The sequence below is a fragment of the Gasterosteus aculeatus genome, chromosome 5 (assembly GCF_964276395.1).
Source record: "Gasterosteus aculeatus chromosome 5, fGasAcu3.hap1.1, whole genome shotgun sequence".
Lineage (NCBI taxonomy): Eukaryota > Metazoa > Chordata > Actinopteri > Perciformes > Gasterosteidae > Gasterosteus > Gasterosteus aculeatus.
In genome coordinates, this window is record NC_135692.1 from 5789891 (window position 1) to 5814164 (window position 24274).

General features: G+C 46.9%; 1 protein-coding gene across 1 annotated transcript; it reads left to right on the plus strand.

The window, feature by feature from the left end:
* Nucleotides 1–459: 459 nt before the first annotated feature.
* pkd1b (polycystic kidney disease 1b) lies at nt 460–23705 on the plus strand. The gene is made up of 42 exons (XM_040176654.2): nt 460–778; nt 1331–1511; nt 1601–1746; nt 1855–1973; nt 2330–2477; nt 2560–2825; nt 2911–3660; nt 4435–4566; nt 4691–4866; nt 4978–5111; nt 5205–8875; nt 9006–9158; nt 9282–9422; nt 9855–10137; nt 10245–10347; nt 10485–10613; nt 10762–10912; nt 11036–11173; nt 11687–11831; nt 11915–12628; nt 13299–13443; nt 13543–13798; nt 13947–14142; nt 14275–14442; nt 14695–14835; nt 14913–15123; nt 15523–15646; nt 16116–16259; nt 16339–16759; nt 17033–17141; nt 17237–17445; nt 17619–17821; nt 17903–18100; nt 18180–18334; nt 18787–18987; nt 19100–19274; nt 19394–19576; nt 20098–20202; nt 20296–20430; nt 20510–20712; nt 21978–22089; nt 22168–23705. The coding sequence occupies exons 1-42, from the start codon at nt 706–708 to the stop codon at nt 23065–23067; spliced, it is 12447 nt and encodes a 4148-aa protein (XP_040032588.2). The 5' UTR covers nt 460–705; the 3' UTR covers nt 23068–23705.
* The last annotated feature ends 569 nt before the right edge of the window (nt 23706–24274 follow it).

Sequence of the window (24274 nt, forward strand, 5' to 3'; positions counted from 1 at the left end):
ACTGACCTCAACTTTATCTGTTCCCTCTCCAGGCAACCTTTCTTTTAAAACCTTTGTTTGGTTAGTGATGAGCTCTTTGAGTGAGCTCTCGGTCAACGAGACAATGTTGAAGGGAGAAGTTTTGACCACCTAAAAAGAAAAGATCCCTCTCTATTTCTATATTCCTAAAACCAAGAGAAAAACACAATTTGTACCCAAACAGCGCTGACGCTAGAATGCCTCGGTGGTCTCTGAGGCTGCTCTCTGTCAGGATCCGTAGCTGCGTGAGTCTGACTGTGTCTATTGAGCTGCCGGAGTTTACAACATGGTAATGAGCAGCGACGGCCTCCTCGGTCCACTTTGCTTCTATGGCCGTTGCTGAGAGACAAAGCAGAAGTCACTCAGGCGCTCACAGAGGGTTTGGAAGAGGCCTTTAAAACAGCCCCAGCAACATAACTCATGGTCCGTTTGTCAGACGAGGGGAGGTGGGGGTGAGGGGGGTTGAGTGGAAGGACGTTAGAGCATGGCAGAGCGATTGAGAGGACAACTTGGGATTTGTACAAGAGCACTATGGAAGGTCCCCGGAGAGTCTTGTCTAGCTGACGGAAGGAGGAAGAACAGATTAATCTGCATGATTTTTAATGAGTGACTTCTGCGATGCTTCAGTGGTGATTGTGGGCAAGGCTTTCCTTTCTTTATTCTGAAGGATGTGATTTGCTCTATGCGATGACAGGTACACTTGTGCCACAAAGGCCGGCGCTGTGGATTCTTTGTGTGGTTTGGATCGCGGCCTCGGCAGGTGAGAAGCTTCTCTTTGAAATGAAACATGAAAAAAAAACAATGGTTTGGGTGAATGTGATTTTGCTCGCCTCAGCAGGCGGTTCAGAGTCATGTGAAGTCAGTCATAATGGACTGCTGCTATAGCTGTATTATTTCAGTGTAGATGTGTCACATGGTCATGACTGCAGAAGTTAAGGCTGGTTATGCAGGTGATGTGATATAAGTACAGCAACTCAATAGTCTCCATGAGACATTTTTTTTGTAGAAATACAAGACTGATTTATTCATTTCAATTTTTCAGGTTTCAGGTTTGTTTAAAGTTATTTTAATTCCTTGATGGGATGAACCTATTTGGTATTTCCACAAATAATAGCATATATTAGTCTAGCCATTTTTGTAGCACAAAATTTAGACTCCATTAAATCCAAAACTTGACTTCTTTTGCACTGTGTCACATAAGTAATTAACATTTGTGAGTTTTAGTTTTCCAGTGTTTAAACAGAAAGCATGGTGTATATCACAGTAGGCGGAACTGCTCTGACACCAGGTCTGTGTGCTCGTTGTCTTCCAGGGGACCTTCCTTGTCCAAAAGGTAGCCGGATCCACCTGGCCAGCCTGCGATGCTATTGGCTCTCTGAGAGGACATCTCTGTGGCCCGAGGCTCACGATTTATGCAGAAAGACTCCGGGAGGAGATCTGGCTTCTGCTGGTAGTCTCCAGCTGCTTAACTTCCTCCATTACTCCTTTCCAGTGTGAGTGCTGCACACAGACGTCTTTCTGTCTTCTTTCTATCGTTGCTTGTATCGCCTGATGTTCTCTTTGCTGTTTTGTGTTGGTTTAGGGAAACCACAGTGTGGATATGGCTGAAGAGAGAAGGGTCTGAGAATCAGGGGGGGTGTCCTCAGATGGCCCTGGGGACGCGGGGACAGTGGAGGGAGACTCAGTGCGTTGGACACCAACGCTTCCTCTGTGAAAAACAACTAACTGGTAAGACTTAATAGCCCCCGATATTTGATCCTCATGTGTGGCTCCTATTGTTAGAAAGGGGTCCTGAAAGTGCTAAGGGGTGATTTTAGTTCATGCGTCTTCATGCAGAGTCTCTACCTTCCGCGGACAGTTACCTGGCTGGATTGGCTCTAATGAGCGGCATCTATGCCCAGACCCACATACCGCTGTCCCCCAGCGTCCCAGACACCGGGCAGCTCTCAGTTGAGGTCAGTGAATGCTGGTGAAATGCTGTCTCCACACCAAAAGGATCGCGAGATCCACCTCAAGGGTTGCCAGATGTCTAACAGAAAAATAAAGAATAAAAGCAACACCGAATAATGTTACAATGATGATGTTGTTTCTACCGGAAATGTTTACTTCTTTGGGAAAGACATAAACACGTGGTGAAGGGTTACAAGTTGGCCTTGCTTGAAATAAGTTTTAGAAAAACCCATATATTGAGTCGGCTGTAACGTCTAAAGGGTAGCAGACGTCTTGTGATTGATAAAAGTGACCAAAAAAGGTTGGAAACCAAAGAAGGTTGGTTGAATATTAAATCTAAATTCTCCTTTGACACCCAAAGATGCAGCTATTCCCAGGGATTTGGTTCAGCCACGCAGGTCAGTTGATATCCGTGGAGCTGGTGGTCCAGCCCAGCCCGGCTTCCTCTCTGGCCCGGGTCCAGATCCTCCGACCCTACTGCAACCCCAACCAACACCTAGTGCCTCCGGGTACAGTACGACGGTCACTATGGGGGGAGTCCTGGGAGCACCGTCACCGCCGGTAACCGTCTCCTCCTCCTTTCTACCCAAGGTTGCAGCACTCTCCTCAACCCGTTCAGCTGCTGCTCGGCCCTACCACTGTGTAACACCACAGGGGGCTGCAGCGTGGGCCAGTACTGGTGCCACCTGCTGGAGGGCTGTGCGCCCCACACCAGTCCGTGCAGCTCCTACGACTCTGCAGCGGGGGCCCGCGGCTTCGCTTTACCACCCAGATACCTTGCGATACCCCCCTTTTACCACCTGGTTGCAGACCTGCCTCTTAGAATGAACCCGAGTTCTGAACTCAACAGTCTAAGTGTGAGTCCACCTGTAGCCGAGATGAACTTTTAACACAAAGTATGTAGATTCCTTACATTTTCCTGTTGCTTTTCTTTGGTAACAGCTGCTCCTTCCAGATGGAGCGATCACGGTCTACCCCGATGATGTCGTTGCAATACAGCACACTCGCGACCCTGGTACATTCCTACATTGCCTGAACAGTGAAGCCTCTTTAAACTCCTCCTGGCGCCAGAGTTACATGTCCCTGAGGAGGCCAGAGTGGGGAGGCTGGTGGGAGGGGGGCCTGACGTCTCTCCCCCAAGGGGGCCAGTGGGTGGACGGGGTGGTGTGTGATCTGAGAATGCTGTACGTGGACAATCTTCACAGAGCTGATGACAGCTTCGGGTTTGCTCACAAAGAGACGACGGCGGCCCCGGAGATCCGGGCCCTGACGACCGCTCCTACCCCAACATCTCAATTCGGCCTTCACGTCATCCATCCCGTGCCGGATGACAAGAACCAGATTCATTTCCAGATCAACGTCCCAACACTGATTGTTATCAAGGTCCTGCATGGAGGGAAGGCCAGCAGCTCATGGTCAGCTCCAGTTCTCCAGACTGGGGTCCCCTTCCTTTCATCTTGCCCAGAAGAGGTGGCTCAGTCTTGGGATGGCTGTAAGACAGAGTCTCCGGATGCCTGGTTCTCCTCTGCGACCCTAGTGTTGCCCTCAGTCGGGCTTCGAACGCTCAACATCAGTGTGACAGATGCGGTGCGCTCGCAGACTGTAAGTGTGGGGGTTTGTGGCTACGAGGCAGTGACGGGGCTCAGTGTCGAGCCACATGGATGCTGGAGGATGCTCTGCGACATTCCACAGGTGAGAATGCCAAATGAAATCAACAAAAAACACATTCTGCTTGTTGGAGCAACTGGTTGGTTCAGGCTAAAAAAATACCTCAAAAGCTAATGGATGGATTGCCATTGACAATACGTAAAGATTTTCATGGGCCACAAGGGAAGAATCCTTTCATCTATGGACACCAGGAGGTCAATCTATGACACATTATGTTCAATTCAATTCATTTTATTTTGTATAGCCCAAAATCGCAAATTACAAATTTGCCTCAGAGGGCTGGGTTAGTGAAAAATACCCACGTGTTCGAGAGGCATTGGCAAAGCATTTGTTATGAACATTCATGCTTCCTATGTCTTCATGATTTTGATGAGCAGGAGGTGGAAATTTGTATTTTTCAGTCAAATGTATTCATAACTAATGGGTGAATATCTTGAAAAGTTGGCACATATATTTGTGTTCTCGACATGATAATTTGTAATAATCTGGGTTTTCCTTTTGCTTTTCAATTTGTGCAATCATCAGGTCAAACCTTCTCCCTGTATATTATATACTTTCTATTCTATACTCTTACAAAGGGGGTATTTTGGGCTTGGGTTATGGTTTGCAAATGTTAGCATGCTAAGATGCTACACGCAGATAGGTAACACGGTAAGCCTTAGACGAGGTCAAAACTCCTGCAACTCGTAGTATAAAGAACAAATTATTTTGTAAGGCAAACCTGTTTTGACTTGTGGCTAATTTTAGCATTTTTATAGCTTGACACGAGTATTCAAGTATTTCTTTTTGACATTTTAGACTTTTACAGTCAAAGTGGAGAGTGGTTCCTCAGTGGAGTACAAATGGGTGATCAACAACTTGGAGAAGTTTTCCCATGAAGGACAATCTTACAGTGTGGTGTTCAAGAAGCCTGCTGGTTATAAGCTCAGGGTGAGACAGTGTATTGCTCTCTATGATGAGCTTTTTTGTTTAAATAGAGGATTTCTTGATGAACTACATTTAATAACAATCTGAGCCTCCACCCCCAAAACACAAGCAGTTATCTCTCTGCTAGGTGACAGCTTCCAACCCTGTGAGCTCCCAGAGCCAACAGGTCCTCCTGACAGCTGATGACCTCACCCCGCTGGCTGAGCCAGAGTTCCTGTTAGACAGCGCGGTCGTAGCTGTGGATGCTGCGCACAGCTACAGCGTGAGGGTCAAATTGCACGTCTCCCTGCCAGTCAGCATCAGGTAAGGCATTGCAGAGGCAATCCTAGGGATGGCATGCTTTACATCCTGGACTTCAAAACGACTACCAAGAGAAATGTAATTCTAAACTTCCACGCGGTGTATGTCACCTAGATGGGATTTTGGGGATGGCGGCAGAGAGGTGATCCACAACCACTCTGCTCCGTGTCAGAGCGCGGAGGGGCTTTCGAGAGGAGATATGCAAGTATATGTAAAGGACTCGGTGAACTATACCTATCCCATCCCAGGTAAACATAAACTATTAAAACATTTTTTTCACTTAATTTTTAAAAACCGCAGTTGCTTTGTATTCATTCTTGATTCGTCTTCGTTTTTTGCAGACGACTACACACTTCGAGTCCAAGCCTTGAACCAATACGACATCACTTATGCGTCACTGAAGATAAGCGTCCGCCCGCAATTAAACCACCTTCTCATTTCCTCTTCCGTTCCCGTGGCCCTCGTCGAACAAACTCTCTTTCTGGAAGCTTCCGCAGAGCCTTCCACTTTCGCTGTTGTCTACACGTGGGACTTCGCAGACGGCTCTGAAGTTGTACAAGGCATCCACCGCAGGGTCAGCCACGCATTCGCATCGGCAGGAGTTTACAACGTCACGGTGTGCGCCAACAACGCTCTTACTGCCATGACCACCTGGCTCCAGGTGGAAGTGATGGAGGAAATCTCTGGATTAACACTGAGCTGCAACGGACCCATTGAGCTGAGCTCTGCAACAGATTTCAGAGCGACAGTAGCCACTGGTACGAGTCTCATGTGGAATTTTGACTTCGGTGATGGGTCCCTAGAAGAAAACCGTACAGACGGTTCCATCTGCCACGTTTACGAATTGCCCGGGAACTATACAGCAGATGTAACTGTCTCCAATTCTGTGAGCCAAGCCCATCAGTCTATTGGTGTGGAAGTCTATAGATTGACAGTCAGTGGAGTTCTTCCTGCAGAATGTGTCATGAGCGGAAGAGACGTACCACTTAGCGCTCGGGTGAATGGGAACATATCCGACCTGACTTTCCATTGGATGTTTGGAGATGGATCCCCACCGACCGTAGTGACGGGACAGTCGACGGCCACGCACACATTTCAAAGCCAAGGGATTTCTTATGTCAGCCTGACTGTGTTTAGTTCTGTTACATCTGTGTCTTTTAATACAAGTATCTGTGTTGAAGCGCCAATAACCAACATGACAGTGCTGTCATCACAGGAAGTAGTAGCATCAGGAGGAGAGGCATGCTTCAGGGTGTTAGTCTCACCTGTACAGATGAACGGTTACCAATTTCAATGGTTTAGCAGCACATCGAGTGCTGCACATCGAGTCCCCATTGCCAAAGCAGAAGGCGCTCAAAAGTGTTTTATCTTTGATGACGAAGGTGTTAAAGAAGTATCGGTACTGGCAAGTAACAAAGTCAGTAACAAAACCGCCAGGGCCTTTGTCACCATTCTAAATCCTGTGAGCAAGCTGTCAGTGGCGCATGACAGTGAAAGTGGCACGGTGACAGCAAATACGTTGGTGTCATTTTGGGTTTTCTCTTGCACTGGCAGTAATGTGTCAGTACTGTGGGACTTTGGAGATGGATCCCCGGCAGAACGAAGGCTTAATGTGTCACATGCCTTTACTTTGGCAGGTCAGTTTACGGTCACGGCCACAGCTTTTAATGCCGTAAGTCGTGATTTTGTGACCCTTAAAGTCAGCGTTTTACTTCCTATTTCAGACATTTCCCTTTACACCAACCAGCCGTATGCTGTTGTGGGAGAAGAAATTATTATCTCAGCAGTTAGCAGTGCTATCAGTAGCACAAACTACTACTGGACTGTTGACGGCATAACCTCGATGAAACAGGGGACTTATCAATTTAGATTTGTTTTCCGGAAACCAGGGGTTTCTCAAGTGAGGGTTATAGCACAGAACCTGGTGAGTAGAAAGGAAGCAGCTGTTTTGGTTGAGGTCTTTGAAAGAATAGAAGGTATTCAGATCAAATGTCCGAGTCTGACAAACATGAAATACATACCAACCCAAGAGGAACTGCTCTTCACTGCTTCCATCGCCAAGGGCTCCAATGTCACTTATCACTGGTCTGCTACACCGAGCAGAGTGACCCAACAGATCTCTGGTGATGGAGAGCTTTTCCATTTGTTTGCTGAAACTCCTGGTGGGATTTCAGTTCAGCTAAGGGCTTGTAACAAGTTGGGGGAGGCCACAAGCGTTGTTTCTTTAGTGGCGGTACAGCCTGTAACAGGTGCACACATTACAGCAGAGTCGAACATCGTGGCATTAGGGAAATTAGTAAATATATCTGTAGCCGTGGTTACCGGTTCAGACCTACAGTACCATTGGTACGTGGAATCTGATCTTCCGCCCTTGCACACCCAAGCGCCCTTTCTACTCCACACTTTTTCAAGTGTTGGTCGTTGTCTTTTTAAAGTTTCGGTTCACAATGTCCTCGGTTGCGTCAATGTCACTAAAGAGTTTAATGTGCAAGAGGAGGTCCAAGAGGTGGACTTTGAAATAGAGGGAAAGACTCATCCCTTTTATGTTGCCACAAGTGTCGCCGTTCAACTCTGTGGGCTTATCCGGAAGGGTAGTCATCTGCACTGGAACTGGAAAATTAGAGCTGTTATGCTTTTTAATGCTTCTAATCAGTCCGTTAGCTACACATTTCCATGTGAAGGCATCTATCAGCTGTCTTTGAATGTCTCCAATGGTATAAATTGGCAGACGGTTTCACACAGTGTCGCAGTGGAGGATGCGATCGAAGGACTAATGCTGAGAGTTTCTGAGTCTTCTTTCTGCACCGAGGAAGAAGTCACTTTTATTCCAACGATCTCCAAAGGAAGCAATGCAAGCTTTGCTATAACATTTACAAACAACGACTGGATCCATAGTCAGGGTGTTCTCGAAGGGAGGTTCACCACATCGAGCCTTCCAGCAGGGGCGCATGTCGTTACAGTCAAAGGTTGGAACCACATCAGTAGTGCGGAGGTATCATCCAGCATTCTGGTGACCGAGCATATTCAAGGTTTGCGGCTTGTGAACTCTAGTTCAGATCCTCTAGAGGCTCTGAAAGGATTCCAGTTCAAGGCAGAAGTTCAAAGTGGTTTTCCGGTCAACTACACCTGGATATTTCACTTGACGGGGTGTAACCCCACCTGGCTCACAGGACAGGAAGTGATCTTTACTCCACCACAGAGTGGTTTACTGTCTTTCAGTGTGCTGGCAACTAATGGGATCTGCTCTAGGTCATTAAATAATACTGCCACAGTCCAGTGGCCTGTTAAGGAAGTCAAACTTGTCTGCCATTCAGAAAGAATATTTGTTGGACATGCTGTTAGGTTTTCTGCAAAAGCGAATGGTAGCAGTCGCAGATACCTCTGGTCCTTTGGAGACTCCGCTGAAGCATTGGTGACTGACTTGAGCACGGTCAGTCATACTTATTATAGTCCGGAGAAATACAGTGTTACGGTCAAGGTTGTCAACAGTGTCAGCAATGTGTTTGCACAAATACACATAGAGGTGGAGGAGCCCAAGTGTCCAAGTCCTAAAGCTGCCATTGTTCAGAGCCGGTCTACTATCTTCAGCTCCAGACAGAACTTCTTTGAAGCAAGCGTGGACATTAACTGCTCCGCCTACAAATCCACATACCTATGGGAGATAGTCAAAGGGTCAGATTGCACTAGTTTAGACTCATCTGGGGACGAAGTTGCTCTTAGAAGTCAGGTAGATGCAACTTCCCCTTTTCTCTTCCTCCCGAAGCATACTCTTGGTGTGGGACGGTATTGCCTGGTATTCACAGTTGCACTTCAGGGAACTCCTCTAGTTGACAGACAAAAAACCAGCATCACAGTGGTCCACTCAATGCTCGTAGTTGTAATTAAGGGTGGATCCCACAGACTGTGGCCCAGCCTCAGTGACCTCATCCTGGAAGGATCCGAGTCCCAAGACCCTGATGTAGAGCCTGGGGTGGAGGACACATTGCAGTATCACTGGACCTTCATGACAGCGGTAAACGCATGTTGATGTTAATCTGTAATGTATTGCTGAATGTATTGCTGTTGTTATGAATTTGTATACGCATGTGTAATAAATATTCTGTTTGTAGGTGGTACCAACACCTGGCTGTTTCTATTTTCAGAACTCCACGGGTTGTGATTTGGTGCAGCAGCCCATTGGGAGTAACAGCAGCAGAATGACTGTACTGAGCACTCAGCTGCAACCAGGCACAAACTATGTTTTCACCCTCACTGTACACAAGGCAGGGAGGAAGCCTGTCTCTGTCAACCAGACGGTGAGGATTACCCATAATCCTCCTCCATTCGCTCCCAAAAGATTACTTTTTCACTTTTTCTTTGTCATATTTTAAGAAACAAGTGACTTACCATACATACTTTTTCCTGTTTTTAATCTTAAGGTTACTGTGTGTGAAGCTCCTGTGCTTCCTGTGATTGTGGAGTGTGTGTCCTGCTCTGTCCTGTCCCCCCATCACTACATTAATTACAACAGCCCCAATATTCTTTCTGGTCAATGTGGACAGTGTGATGACCAGACTCAGGTAATGATTCTTTTAAATACTGTCAGGTTATATGTGTCACGTTTTTAAATCATATTGTAGAAAGTGAGATTTCCATTTATTTTTTATTAGAAAGGCCATCTAGCTGCTCAAGAAACAAGGCAAAACATTATGGAAGTCCTGACCCTTCAGGACAGCGCAGAATCTAAGTCAGTTATGGAGGAGTTAAATTAAAGCTTCACAAATGATCAAATGTCACGAATGACAGATTACAACATATTGTGCTCCCAACTCTGAAGTCTCTTTTGAATCTTAGTATTAATTGGCTTCCATAATTCATTTGTAAATGCACAGTGTAATATAGATTCAATCAGTGCAATGATTCATCATTTATGGCCAAGAAATAAAGAAATATTCACAGACAATAAGACATCTGTTATTATTATTATCATTCATGTATGTTTCTTCTCTCAGTACAAATGGAGCGCAGAGGACCAGACTGGTGTAACCCTTGACCTTAATGAGGCGTCCACCTCCACAGGGAGACATTCACCAAACTTGGTGGTGCGTGCAGGTGTCCTGCAGGCAGGCCAGAGTTATACCTTCACTCTCAATGTATCCCAGCCTGGCACAGAGCTGTGGGGCAGTGGCAGCCTGACGATACGACCCAACAATCCACCACACGGAGGCCTGTGTGATCTCAGTCCAGAGTCAGATATACGTCTGCTGGAGACGGCGGTCACCTACAGCTGCTCAGGTAACTCGTCTTCCTAGAAGTACCAATTCATGTCCCTTTCAATTGAGAACAATAATAACTAAGAGCTTCTTCAACAAGAACCACTAAAATCGGTTCCTACTTGGCAGGGTGGCGAGGGAGAGGAAGCAGGGCCTCTCAGCTGATCTATACCTTCCAAGCAGCACCGTGCCAGTCCACTAGCACGGCGTGCCCGCTGCTCACTTTGTACAGGTGAACAAAGGCCTCCAACTACGGCTGTTATTAAACTAGGAAGTGCGAGGCTTGCCTGAATATTAAGAAGTCATTATTCATTTACTTACCGTCAAACTTAAGCTGTGTATATTTGATGTCTGCATTTCTCTCCCCAGGGGCACTCGTTCAACATTTGGCAGTCTGGTTCCAATGGGAAGTCCGGGGCGAAAAAGAAATGTGTCAGTGATCACCGTTACTCTGCTGATAGAGGACCACCTGGGGGCAAAGGTCATTGCTCTGAACAGGTAAGCTACCACAATTTGATGCAGAGGAAGCAAAACATCAACTGGCACCATACATTATTTTCCAGTCAAAGGTTAGAATGATAATTTAGGTTATTACAAACCACAGCAAATATCTCTGTCATGTTTCCCTGATTGCTTCTCTCTCCAGAAAGTTGACTGTTGAAACTCCTCAAAGGGACGAAAATGCCAGTCGGTGGCTGAGGAACAAGAGCCGGACACAGCTGTGGGCTTTAGTCCAACGTGGCAACCCTCAAGAGATCATCCCCTATTCCATTGCCCTCACCAGCCAGCTCAATCAGGTTGTGTGTCAGCATCATACTATCTCACTGCATTGCATGGAATTACCCTTGAGAAGTGAGAATCTCTGAAGGTTTGCATTTGTTAAGAATTAGGTCTAGAGAGTTTCAACCCCCTGTCCTCAGATGGAGTCTGGGCGGACTGTCTCGGAGCTCATGGACAGAAGGGAAATCCGAGAAAACGTGACCCAAGCCCTGGCCTCCCTGCCGGTGAACTCCTGGCTGAATGTCGATCAAATCAGCTCTGCGTTGTCACAGTCTACTGTGAGTAAATTGACTAGTTTATTTCCTCGCCATTATCACCTACTAACAAGTGACGATTGGTAATGTTGGAAATGCTTCAGCAAACACAGACACACAATGAGTCCAAAAATATGTGAAATATAGTTTTCACCAGAGCTTAACCCCAATGCATGTCTAGACAATGTTGACTTCTTTTGGCCGTGTTAACGCATATAGCCTAACAAAGGGCAGGTGTGTGAGTGAAATATTTTGAATATAACAAGTAATATATTTTTAATAATGAATTCTGTAGCCAAAATCGCGACACTGTAAATGTTCCCATTAAATTAAAACCCCAGTTTTGGATCCCAAGATTAAGCATAAAATTGTAGATTTTATTATTTGAGACAATCAGATATCATTTAAAGGTTTTAATTCTGAAAAGGAATGGATGACGGTTGTTGATTTGTGGAAAAAAACTTTCTCTGCTTTTAAAGGAATGGAGACCTTTACTCATTAAATCTTATACTGTCGTATTTGCTTTGTTTTCACCAGGCAGTTCCCAGTGAACTGATAAGTGAAAAGAGCCATCAGAAGGTTATGGAATCTGTGGGGAAGATGATCCATGTCATGGAGGAGCAGATGAGTCCTGGTGTTTTCTCAGCTCTGGAAACTGGGAGGAACATTCTCAACGTCATAGGTGCCCGTCCACCACCGTCCCCTGCATGGAAAACAGTTTTCTGGTGAACTTTGCTGAATATTTTGCGTTCTACTTGCTTCCAGGTAGCACCCTGGCGGCTGTGTCCCAGTCTGTCAGCGCTTCCAGGTCTCACCCAGCCGGCACCCTGCAGTCGGGTCCCACGATCACCCTGTCGGCCCTGGGTCACGCCGGGGGCCTGATGCGCTCTGTGATGCATTTGCATGTTCATGGCGAGACCCCCCTCTCGCTTTCCACCGCTTATATCAACACGGTGGGTTTCCGTGGCGACCCCTCCGGCCTCCTCTGCTCGCACCGCTCCGACCAAAACCACATTCTCGCCTCTCAGTCATCAGCAAATGGCGGATCGAAGACTTCTCGCCCATGTGACTTCCATATTCCCGCCTCACTCACCGCTCACCTGAAGAGTCAGAAGACCGAAGTGGTGCAAGTTGTGTTTGGTGTGGGTGCAGACTTGGGATCCAACTCATTACTGACTGCGGCCGAGCCCCCCATTTCCACCGCTCTGGTTGGCATGGAGCTCACCACCCCTCAGGGCCAACCCATACCCATCCAGGATCTGGAACCCAAACAGGCCATTCGGGTCACTCTGCCCAACAAATACCCTTTGGGACAGGGCGATGGGGGTGGGGATGGGAGGGTGGGTGAAGCTGGGAATGGGACGTGTCTTACTGTGATCCTACCAAACAAAGGGATGTTGAACCTTACAGTCAAAGCTGTGGATGGACTCGATGAAAACGCAGGGTTATATATCTCCTTCAACTTCAGTCTGGACCCAGGTACAGTAAACTATTACTTTCTCTCTGCACCCATCTGATTTTGTTTCAAAACTCATATTCCAATTGACCATAATTGCTTAATTGACCCTAATTGATGAACACACTTTAAATGGATACTAAGCTGATAATTTGCTATCTAAAGCTCATAGGTAGGATGTCCATGTGATTATATCAACTTTCAAACTTTTTTTTCTTGTCATCACTATGCATTGTTGAGATAAAACTATTAGAGCCGACTTCAGCTGCAGTGTTCAGAAATAATGTGTAAAGCCATCTGTTAAATAATGGCTGAACTATCTTTAAGCTGCAGTTGGTCAATTGAATTAAAATTACTTTTGTCATAATCCTCTCCATCAGTTCAAACGTGTTAAAACCTTTGATCAGCGCTGCCGAGTTTGGCAGTTGATTGGTATTCATTGATTGCCATTAGCGTTGGAGACTCCTGTGCTCTGATTGGTTGTTTTCCTTTGGGAGCTTTGTCTCATGTGCTGCTGTCAGGATGTAGCGACACTATTCTTAATTAGTTAGCGACTGTAGCTTTTAGGTCGATCATCCAGAGCCTACATAATAATTCGTTAACCTTAATGTATATATACTGAGTTGTATTTTTTATTTTATTTTAAATTATAAATTAAAAAGGCTGTGTTCAAACTGCATTATGCATATCTAGGAGCTACCCCAGTGAGTCTGGGACATGTAAAGATAGAAGTGAGCTCTACAGTACCGGGGACCAATGCATCCCTGGTGAGAGTGTGGCCTCTCACTCTCGCTGCTCCAACCATCTCCGCGGAGGAAACCATATTCCTGTCCCCACTGTAAGTCGTGGCTCTCTTCTGTGACTTAGTGCCGGGTCTGATTGCTCATTTTGACGCACAAGGAAGTTCTTTGCATGACCAACATTCCTTCCCCTACAGTTTGGACGGGACAGATGAAACCCTCTCTGTCAACCTGACCTCGTCTCTGGGTGGCGGCGGTCCGGCGCGTGTGTCGGTGTGTGTGTTCAGCTCGCTGTGCCAGTACTACAATGTGGAGGAGAGGTGTTGGAGCAGCCGGGGTCTACAACCCCTGGAGGACAGCACGCTCCACTCGGCACACTGTCTCACCCGGCACCTCACCATGTTTGGGGCCAGCCTATTCGTTCATCCTGGGGCAGTTGTTCTTCTGCCTCCGGTACGTGGGGACCCAAGGCAGCTGTTATTTAGTGCATGCATTTTGGACAAATAAATATATGTCAACCATTCCCCAAATGCTAAGTCAGGATGAGAAAGAAAGCTGTCATGAACAGGCTCTTCCCTCCATCTGTTTCTTATCTGTGCAGCCAGGCGGTCCCATGCGTAACATAGTGGTGGGGATTGTGTGTGCTGTCCTGGTGCTGATTCATGTGCTGGTGGGGCTCATCGCCCATAAACTGGACCACTTGGACAGCTTGAGACTCAGCCAGGTCCCTCTGTGTGGCCGACCGGGGATGTACCAGTACAGAGTACTGGTCAAGACCGGCTGGAGGCGAGGAGCAGGTCAGCCAAGGACACGTCAATGTGATGGGGAAATGAAAAATGCACAGAAATATAAGCAATGGAATCATTTACATTGTGGAGTTGATGAAACCTCTAACTACATATGATGGAAATGATTAATGTACCCATCAGGCACCACAGCACACGTTGGCATCAGCCTGTACGGTGTGAACAAGAGCGGCTCTCGCCATCTGCAGAGGCATGGAGCTTTTCAGCGTGGCAGCCTGGACCAGTTTCACCTGGAGACAGACAACAACCTGGGAGAAGTTTGGAAAATTCGTATCTGGCATGATAACACAGGTATGTGCAAACTGCAAAAATATCATTTTAAAGCTTTTGGTATTGCTTTGATCCTCTGGGATGAAGACATTATATTGTAAGCAATTAGAACGACTTCCAGCTCTACATAGATATTTCACAAAAAATAACACTTTCAAACCGTGTGTGGGACCAAATGATTTGTTAAAATTCAGATCCATGATCTGTCTATCACCGTTAGTAGTCGAGGTGACCATATGTGGATGTATTTGAATATCATCCGTGTAATTCCAGGCCTAGAGCCGTCGTGGTACGTTAAGCACGTCGTGGTTTGGGACCTTCAGACAGACCACATGTTCTTCTTCCTGCTGGAGGACTGGCTCTCTGTAGAGAATCAGAAGAACGGCTCGATGGAGAAAGAAGTTCTGGCCTCATGTAAGCGTAGACACTTTTGTCAGATTATATAATGTACTTCTGTTCTCTTGCTAACTGTGTGTGTGTTTTTTGGCCAGGTCCCGAGGAGCTTTCTCAGTTTCGACGGGTCTTCACCTCCCAGCTGAAGTTCGGGATGGTTGAGCACCACCTGTGGCTGTCGCTATGGGAACGCCCCGCCCACAGCCGCTTCAGCCGGGGTCACAGGGTGACATGCAGCGCTCTCATGCTGCACCTCTACCTGGCACTGGGGGCTCTGTGGTACGGGGCTGTTGGCACAGAGAGGCACAGGTAGGATGGTTTATAAGCATGAATGGGACGCCTATATCGTTGGGTATTAGTTCAAAGTTCATTAATAAATTATTTAGATTAACAAATGCCTGATTATGTAGCAATTATGAAATAGTTCAAAAAAAGGAAATGTGTATAATTTGTTAATTGACTTTTTCAAGATTTAATCAATATCATTGTAACGGAACAGTCACTTGTTATTTATTTGTCCTAATATTGCATTGTCAATCAAATACAAAATGTAATGTTTTCTACTAATTTTGGCTCATTCAAAGACAACATCATGTCAATTTTTATACATTTTAATTGGATTTGAGTGTTTTACTTCCATAAACAACCCTGTGACTATATTGTGAATATTGATTGACAGGAACCTGATTTGTGTCTCTCTGCCACTAGTGGACCGGTGTCGGCCCGCCTGCTGGTTGATGTGGAGGCGATTGCCGTGGGGATGACTGTCGCTGTACTAGTGTTTCCTCTCCAGTGTTTCCTCTGTTTCATGTTTAGAAAAGCTCACCGTCCGGTAACTTAAAACCAATACTCTCTTTTCATAATTTAATTTATTGCTGAAGGAAGCCTGGTCCTCACGCTCAACTCGTCAAAGATTATGCAAAAATGAAGTTCCTCTACCCTCAGTTTTAAAGACGGGGGTTGTGAGGTGATGTAATATGAAGCAACACAGGCGCACACACACTTAACCTACGGCATCGTGTATTGTGTTGCCTCATATGAGTTTTCTTAGTTTGACCTATTGATGTGTTCTTTAAACCGGCGTGTAAATGGACTTTTGGTGGCGTTTGTTCTCGTGTGCTCCTGTGTGCTGCCCATTAGAGGTCATTAAGGACTGTGTTAGACGTGCGTCTGTTTGTCAAACAGTCTTTTCTCAGCGTGGAAGCAGATCAAGCGTTCAAGTGTCAAGAGTTTTCTATGTATCTGAATGTTAAGGCAGCAGTTAATGTGTGTGCACGTGTTTGTGTGTGGTTGTAACACAGGTAACCGTGGACACATCAGCTCCCCCTTCTCCTGTCTGTCACTCTGTAGAGATGGACGTGTACCTCGGCCAATCGGCGCTCTCCGCATCTTCCTTCCTGTCTCTGTCGGACTCCTCCGGTCGAGTGCGAGACAGTCCTTCATCTGTGAGCGCAGAAAAATATGCACACACATAGAATACAAAAATTTGCCCTGTCTCACGAAGTGTCTTTCTTGTTCCTGTAGTTACTGGAGAGCAAGGCGCTTGACTCCAGTATTCTAGACTTTTGGGCTGCATCCGGCTTAGCGCCTCAGAAGGATGGAGCACTTCGAGAGGTGGGAATGGAAACATGGCCGTCCTGCGACAGCCTCCTCAACCTACCAGCAGACCCACGCCTCACCAAGACAACCCCCAACCTCTGCAAAGCTTCCCCTGTTCTAGGCCCTGCACGCCAGCTGAGGAGGAAAAAGGCCCTGATGCAGCTCCAGCTGGCCTCGCCCTCCTCCCCTGGCGCGCCTGCTGCTCTTTCTCGCACACATTCCCTTTCAAAAGACATTAACAGTTCTCACAAATCCCCTGCTTCCCAGGACAAAAAGGTCCACGCCATGAAAAACAACTCAGTGCAAGCTCACAGGATCAATCTGACTACGTTTCTGACTTTGTCTGGTGAGAAACAGAAATAAACACAACGTATTCCTCTATTAGCTACATGTGAAGTCTTGTGTCCCATGCCATCGGTTTCTATCATGTCATTTCAAAGTGAGTTTTGAATGGTTCCATATATAGAAAATTATTGCTTGGAGGTTTTTGGGAAACCTCCCTGCAAAAGACAAAACCCCTCACTGTGACTAATAATGGTAAAAAGTAGGGTGGATCCATTGACGTGCGTGTGTGTATGCTGTGTGTAAACTTATAGTCTGTATTTGTGCTTCACACCAGAGGAGGATCTACTGATGTCTATAGCAGCGGAGGACACAGCAGATACAACAAACAGCAACTCAGACAGCGGCTGGGATTCCCCTAGAGCCACCTCCTCGCTCTCAACCACGTGAGGAGCGCTTCTGTGCGGCATGCAATTCATTATTTCACGCCTTCTTGTGTTCCCTGGAACCTCCTGCATCGCTGTGATTTCCCCCCTTTCAGCCGGAGTACCTCATGCAGCAGCTGGTCAGAGCAGAGTGAGGAGACATACGGTGCAGAGGTCTACAAGCCGGGTTCACAGTCCTTTCCCGGCCTGCACGGTGCAGGACTCTACAAGTGTCCCTCAGTGCGATCCGTAGACTCCGTGGCCAGCACCTTCCTTCCCAGCCCGTCTCCTGAATCCACGCGCTCCTCCTTCACCACACGCATAGGTACTAACCTCCAACTTTTCATGGATGAATGTGAATAAGCCCAACACAGGGGAAAATTACTGTTGCAAATGACAAATAATAACGCCTATTGGATGCACAATTGGTATATTTCTATTCCCATCTGGCGTGAGCATTGTTTAAAGATATCTGCCGGTCAATCCCCTCCGTCTCAGGAGTTGCTCGGGCTCAGCCTGGTTGGCTGCTCCCTCCTTGGGCCCTGCGTGTGATTTACCCCTTGGCGGCCCTGCTGCTGGGAGCGTGCCTGGCTGTCGTCGGACTCTACGGGAGCTTCTGGTCCAGAACGGTGGTCCTCATGTGGCTTGTGTCTGCTCTCTCTGCCTTTCTGGCCTCAGCTCTGCTACTAGAACCTCTCAAGGTGAGTTCATCTAATCAGCTTTTTGTGGTTTTCAGTAGATAATTCCTGTGATTTATCGTCCTCGTCTTCGTCCTCGCTCAGGTGTGTGTGCAGGCGTTGATTCACACAGCACTGCGGAGGCCTGTGGACCCGGAGGTGGAAGAGCAGCTGGCTCAGGAGAGCACTGTGGTGAGGGCGTTTGGTGAGCCTGGGGGGAAGGTCCGACCACCATGTGGCTACGGGCTGCTGCAGGCCAAAGTCGAGGCCCGCAAAGTCCGAGCTCTGGGATCACTGATGAGGGTGAGTACGACACAGAACTTTATAGCAGACGATTGGTGCTTCGGCTCTCTGTTGATTGTCATCTGCACCCTTTCCGCAGCACTGTGTGTGCCAGCTGTTCTTCCTGTTGCTGGTGCTGTTGGTGAACTACCAGGACGCCATGGAGCAGAGGCAGGGCAGGCTGTTGCACTCCGCTGTCAGGCGCCGTCTTTACACGGCGCCCTTGGGGGTCCCTAACCTCACCTCCCTCAGAGGGTAAGGGCAACGCTCAGCTTGCTGCTGTCCAAACACTGCACAGTACCCAATTTAGCCACATACCACCACAGCACCCTGCTTGTTCCGCTGGGCGTCATCATGAACAGTATAGGTCTTCATCAATGGTGCACACTGTCAGACATCCTCGTGTCTATTTACCAGGGGGGGTGGGCCGGGACATGCTCTGCTGCCAATCACATTGTCTTAACATTAGGAGGTGCCAGATTCAGTCATTTTAAGAGCCTACATACAGCGTTTATTTATCGTGCAGTCAGCTTATCTTTAATTTGGCGTCCTCAGAAAAATACATACAAGAATTGTCCTTACATAACTATTAGGTCTGTGCATGGCTTGGCCTTAATTCTTAAATCAAGCCATTTGACTAAATTGAGATGAATGAGAATGTCTGGAGGCTATAGCCCAAAGCTTGTGTTGATTCTCTCTCCATCCAGCTGGTCAGACGCAGAGCAGTGGATCAACCACACCTTGGTGGAGCACTTGCACCAAAACCCTATACTGCGCCTCGTTGGATCGCCCCGGCTGCAGTTCGCACATCTCCTCATTCCCATGCAAAGTGTCTTTCTGGGAAACAGCAGTGCAACAACACGCCAGCTCATAGCTGACTTACATATGGCCGACTGGGGAAAGAAACAGTAAGTGGATTAGTGACGGCAAGGCGACTATATGTATCAAGAAAATATTCTAATATATATATATATATATATATATATATATATTACAATACTTTCTTTTATTCCCTCTCAGGTTTAAAACCCTTTCAATGGACTTCACACACTACCACAGAGAGTCTGGCTTGTTTGTGAGCGTGTCCATGGAACTAGAGTGGGCTCAGTTACAAGACGTCACCCCCTTTCTCTCCATCCTTCCGCTCCACATCCCTTCATCCCTCTCTGGACTGGACCTGCAGGTGGCCCTCACGGTAATAAAGACTGCAATCCCTTCAAATACATAGAAGATCTGAATCAGACCTGATACATTTATGTAGAAGAATAGTCTAAAATAATTCCAGTGTTACAATCCACTTGCTTTACACTGCAGGTTCTCCTTCTCATGTCTGCTCTCCTCATCTTGTTTGGAGAGCTGTGGTCCATGGCCCCTGAGTGTGCCCAGGATCTGCCTCAGTGCAGACACTGGTCCCAGCTTCTCCTGGCTTTGTTGTCCCTGGCAACGGCTATCATGCACCTCTGCTCCTCGTCCCAGGCCAAGTACTGTGTTTCCAAGGTAACAAAAATACAGAAGACTTTTAAGATCCATTACCTCCAACATTAGTGTCACCTAAGCAGGCCATCGTTATGTGGTTACCCCATGGGTCCACATTTGATCTGTTGGTGGTAAACTGTGTCTGAAAAGCGACATCGTTAATTCACTTGTCAAATTATCACAATATTTTCTTTATTTGTCCAACCTTGTCCCCTACAAGGTTTTGTTTCATTGGTGGAAAGCGCATTATGCAAAACAGGGGTACTGACATTCAATACATACAAATAGACTATATTTTAAATATACATGAATTGAAACAAACCAGAGCAAATAACAATTGTAATATTCGAGTAATGAAAAAGAAGTTGCAGGCAAAATTGAGTAAATTTGGTGAAAAATAAGCCCTCATGTAGAGGCAACCAAAAACCCTTTATTTATTCTTTGTAGTTACATAGAACAAGATGTCAATAATGAAAGAAAATCACTTCAGTAAAAACATGTGTTGCTTTTATGATATACAAGGACCTTTATGTGCCACTCAGCTCCGATCCCAACCAGACAGCTTCATCGACTTCCACCGTGCCGCCGTCCTGGCGCAGCACTGTTCTCAGTGCGCCGCCGTCCTGCTCACTCTCCTCGTTCTAAAGGTAAGCGAGAGCTCTCCTTCATCATCACACATCTCCACACTGGTCCCCTGGTTTCCCCCCTCTGTTAAATGTCTCCACTGCCCTGTGCCTCAGCTGCTGGGAACGTTGAGGTTTGCGCGGAGGTCGGTGGTGTTGGGCAGAGTGCTGCAGAGAGCCTGGAGGGAGCTGTGGGCTCTGACCGCCCTGCTGCTGTTGTTGCTGCTGCTCTGCACCCACCTTGGGAATGTGGTACGATAAGGAAGCGTCCAGCTGGATCAAGGGTTCCTAAGGACAAAATGTATTTCACATGCCTGTGTCTTTCTTCCAGCTCTTCTCCCGTTCAGTGGAGGGCTTCCTGTCGCTACGTCAGACCGGGCTGTCAGTGCTGTCCATCCCGCGTGGCCGGATGGCTCTCCAAAGACTCTGCAGGCTCCACCGAGTCTTGGGCCCCATCTATGGGCTGCTACTGAAGGGGGGGTGTGTTTGGTTCTTAGCCAGACTCTGGGGAGCTGTTCTCATCCGTGCATACAGGTACACAATGTAGGTGCATATTATTACCAGTGCATGGTTGTTGTAGATACACGGTACTGTAGATGTGACCCAAACTTCACTCCATCTACTCCATTTTGTAGATATTTGGATAGAGACTAATTGGAAAACATACAAATGTTGCTTGGTAAGGGCACTTTGTGATACATATTAAGTGAACACCAAAGTGATTAAGGTTCATCCAATGTGGGGGGGGGGGGGGGGGGGGGTTAAACCAAATCCATCCATCCATCCATCCATCCATCCATTGTCAAGCCGCTTATCCTGCACACAGGGTCGCGGGGGGGGCTGGAGTCCATCCCAGCCAACTTCGGGCGATAGACAGGGTACATCCTGGACTGGTCGCCAGCCAATCGCAGGGTTACACAGAGACACACAACCATTCTATGGCGTCAGTTTAATGACAAAACTCACACATGCGAGGAAACGTCTATTCGAGTGAATTTCAGGTTTTCGCAAGCGTACATTTCTGCTGCGCACTCTATTTTAGCAGGCGCGAGAGGAAATTCAACAACTGCGAGCGCAGAGACTGACTCTCTCCTGAAAACTTGGTCTGCTCGCTCAAATGTATCATACGCTCTCGCGAAAACTTGATCTGCTCGCTTGAAAGTATGACTTTTGGCAGTGTGTGGGCGGGAACCAAAGGAGGACGGGCTCTTCTCTGATTGGTCCTGGTCGTTGAGGCTTTGAAAAAGTCTCGTAGGCACGTCACTCACCCAAACTCCGGTAAGTTGCTACATATATGAGCAGATCAAGTTTTCGAGCGACAGATCAAGTTTTCGCGAGAGAGTATGTCATTCTCTGCGCTCGCAGTTGTTGAATTTCCTCTCGCGCCTGCTAAAATTGAGTGCGCAGAAGAAATTTACGCTTGCTAAAACCTGAAATTCACTCGAATAGACGTTTCCTTGCATGTGTGAGTTTTGTCATTAAACTGACGCCATACCATTCACACTCACACATCTACAGGCAATTTAAAGTCCCCAATTAACCTGATCCCCAGAGCACGGAGGAAGCAGACTCCACACAGAAAGGCCACTTGGCGGAATCGAACCCAGGCACTTCTTGCTGTGAGGCGACAGTGCTAACCACCACGCCACCATGCCGCCCTTAAAACCAAATCCATTCATCCATTATACTACCATGGCAACTAATGCTTCAGACCTCAGAAGAATGAGTTCATATTTGGTAAGGTAAAGGCTGCATTAGGTAGGTTTCATTGTCTACTACTGCTTTTGCTGTGTCCTCAGGGAAGAGCAGGCTGAACTGTACTGTCCAACCAGTGAACCTCAGGACTATGAAATGGTGGAATTCTTCATTAAGAGATTCAAACTGTGGATGGGACTCACCAAAACCAAAGAGGTAGGCATTAGCAGTGGTGCAAAGCTTCCAAAGCCGGGGTCACATTGCTGATCACACGCACGTCTTTCTCCTTTCAAGTTCAGGCACAGGGTGAAGTTCGAAGGCATGGACGTCCCTCCTTCCAGGTCTTCACGGGAGTCCCCTCTCTCCACCCTGTCTTCCACCCTGCCCTCTTCCAGTTCCCCTTCCCTGTCCTCCTCATTCTCGTCCCCCCGTCCCTTGTCCTCGTCTCTCTCCGTGAGGTCTGACGACTCGTCAGTGTCTGAGGCCGGGTTCGACGTCCGACCCCACCTGGACCGCCTGCTGCCCTGCGTCAGTGCACTGCTCTCTCGTTTTGACCAAGTCAATCAGATAACGGAGGACGTTCACAACCTGGAAATTAAACTGGAAGAGGCTCAAACCAGCAGGAGGAAGAAGTGGATCAGTAACAAGGACAAAGTAGTAGAAATGTTGGGAGATCCAGAGAGGCCAGAGGAACTGAAAGGAGAACAAAGCGAAACGGGAGAAGTTAGACGCAGGAAGAAAAGCGTTTTTCACCTCACGCAGCGAATCTCCGTTCCATCCTCGTTCTGTTTCGCCCCCTCCACGGCGCACTCCTCTGCTGCACCGGTCTGCAGGAATACCCGCACACATAGCATCTACTCTGAGTCCGGATTGGTGTCATTCAAGCTTCACGCCGCCAGCAACGACCGTGCTTCTGAAGCAGCCAAGCTTGTATCTGGAATCTCTGGTCCATATCCGGAAGATTCCTCTGCAGACGGCGGGTTCCCCCGCAGGAGAGCTTGGCATTCTGGGAGCTCACATTCAGCTGACGTGGCCCAGCGGATACTCCGTCCACACGGTGAAGTTGTTCCATGTGACAACAGAGGAGACGATTTAGCATTTAATAACAGCAGACCCAGAAGCGAAGAAGGGTTGAGGCAGCATCTCAATGATGGAGTCCCCGTAAAGAGGAAGGCTTGGACTGAGCAAGACTGACTTTGGGTTTGGCTCGGAAGAAGACTGATGGGAGAAGATATCTGTAGTAGTTGACATCTACTCTACTGCTTTTCTGGAACTGCATGTTAAAAAACTGGTTGTATGTGTTCGAATTGTTTTCTCGCGTGGGCCATTCAGAACGGGTTAAAGGGCCTCTGATTTGGCACTCAAGTATGAATTCATGAGCCCGCTGAAGATACTTGATCCATGGTTCTGGAAGAGTTGGTCAGTTCTAAAAAAGTAACCCACAGGATGTCATCAGCGGAATAGTGGCTTTGTTTTTTGAAACACCTTTTTAGGGTTTGGTGTCTGAGTGGGGCTAGACTTGTCTGTGTAAGTCAATTGACTTACACTTGATTGTCGTTATTGCTTATATTGACGTTTTTTTGCTCAAACCCCGGCAATTATTTTGGCCAAAAGCCTGATGGCCTTACACTTGAGAAGAGAAATAAGAAATGCAATATTTGTAAAACATGTAATGTTACTTTAGGAAAGTTGTTACTGCACATAACTGTACCTTAACTATTCTTTACCTTATTTCATATCTGTAAATGTAGTTGTATCTTCTTACACGTTTGTATGAGACTGGATGGATGTTTTACTCTGCAGACAATTAAAGAACATTTTGTCTAAAAGGATTTCATTTCTTCAAGCATTTTATTTTGAATATGAAACCGGTGCTCTCCCCCAACAGTGCATTTTGGTTCTTGTGTTTACTTTAAATGATACCATGACTCTATACATATTTAATCAGCCATAATTCCCATTATTACCTGAAGGAAAATACCTTGATGTATAAGTAAACACAGCAGCAAACACTTTTAGTGCAAGAGGGAGCTAAAGATCTAGACTCGGTTGTGTATATGGTAAAGCTAAGAGTTCTTGATAAAATGAAAGTATGAAAAAAAACACGATATACAAAGAGAAGACGATAAAATGATCAAATTTGAGAGTTCAAGCTGTATGATGAAGAGAACCCTGCATCACTGTTTGACTTTGACAATGTTTGACATTTTGATTAGGACCGCTTTATCCAACAAGTCTGTTCCCTTTCTTAATCATATAATTGACATTCACCTGAGGTTAACGAGCACTTTGACCATTACTTATCTTTACTTATCACTTGTGTTTGCATTGTCTTATCATTGTTTAACGATAAAGTTTTAGTCCACCTGTATAAATGAGGGCGCATGCCTGTGTGTCGGTA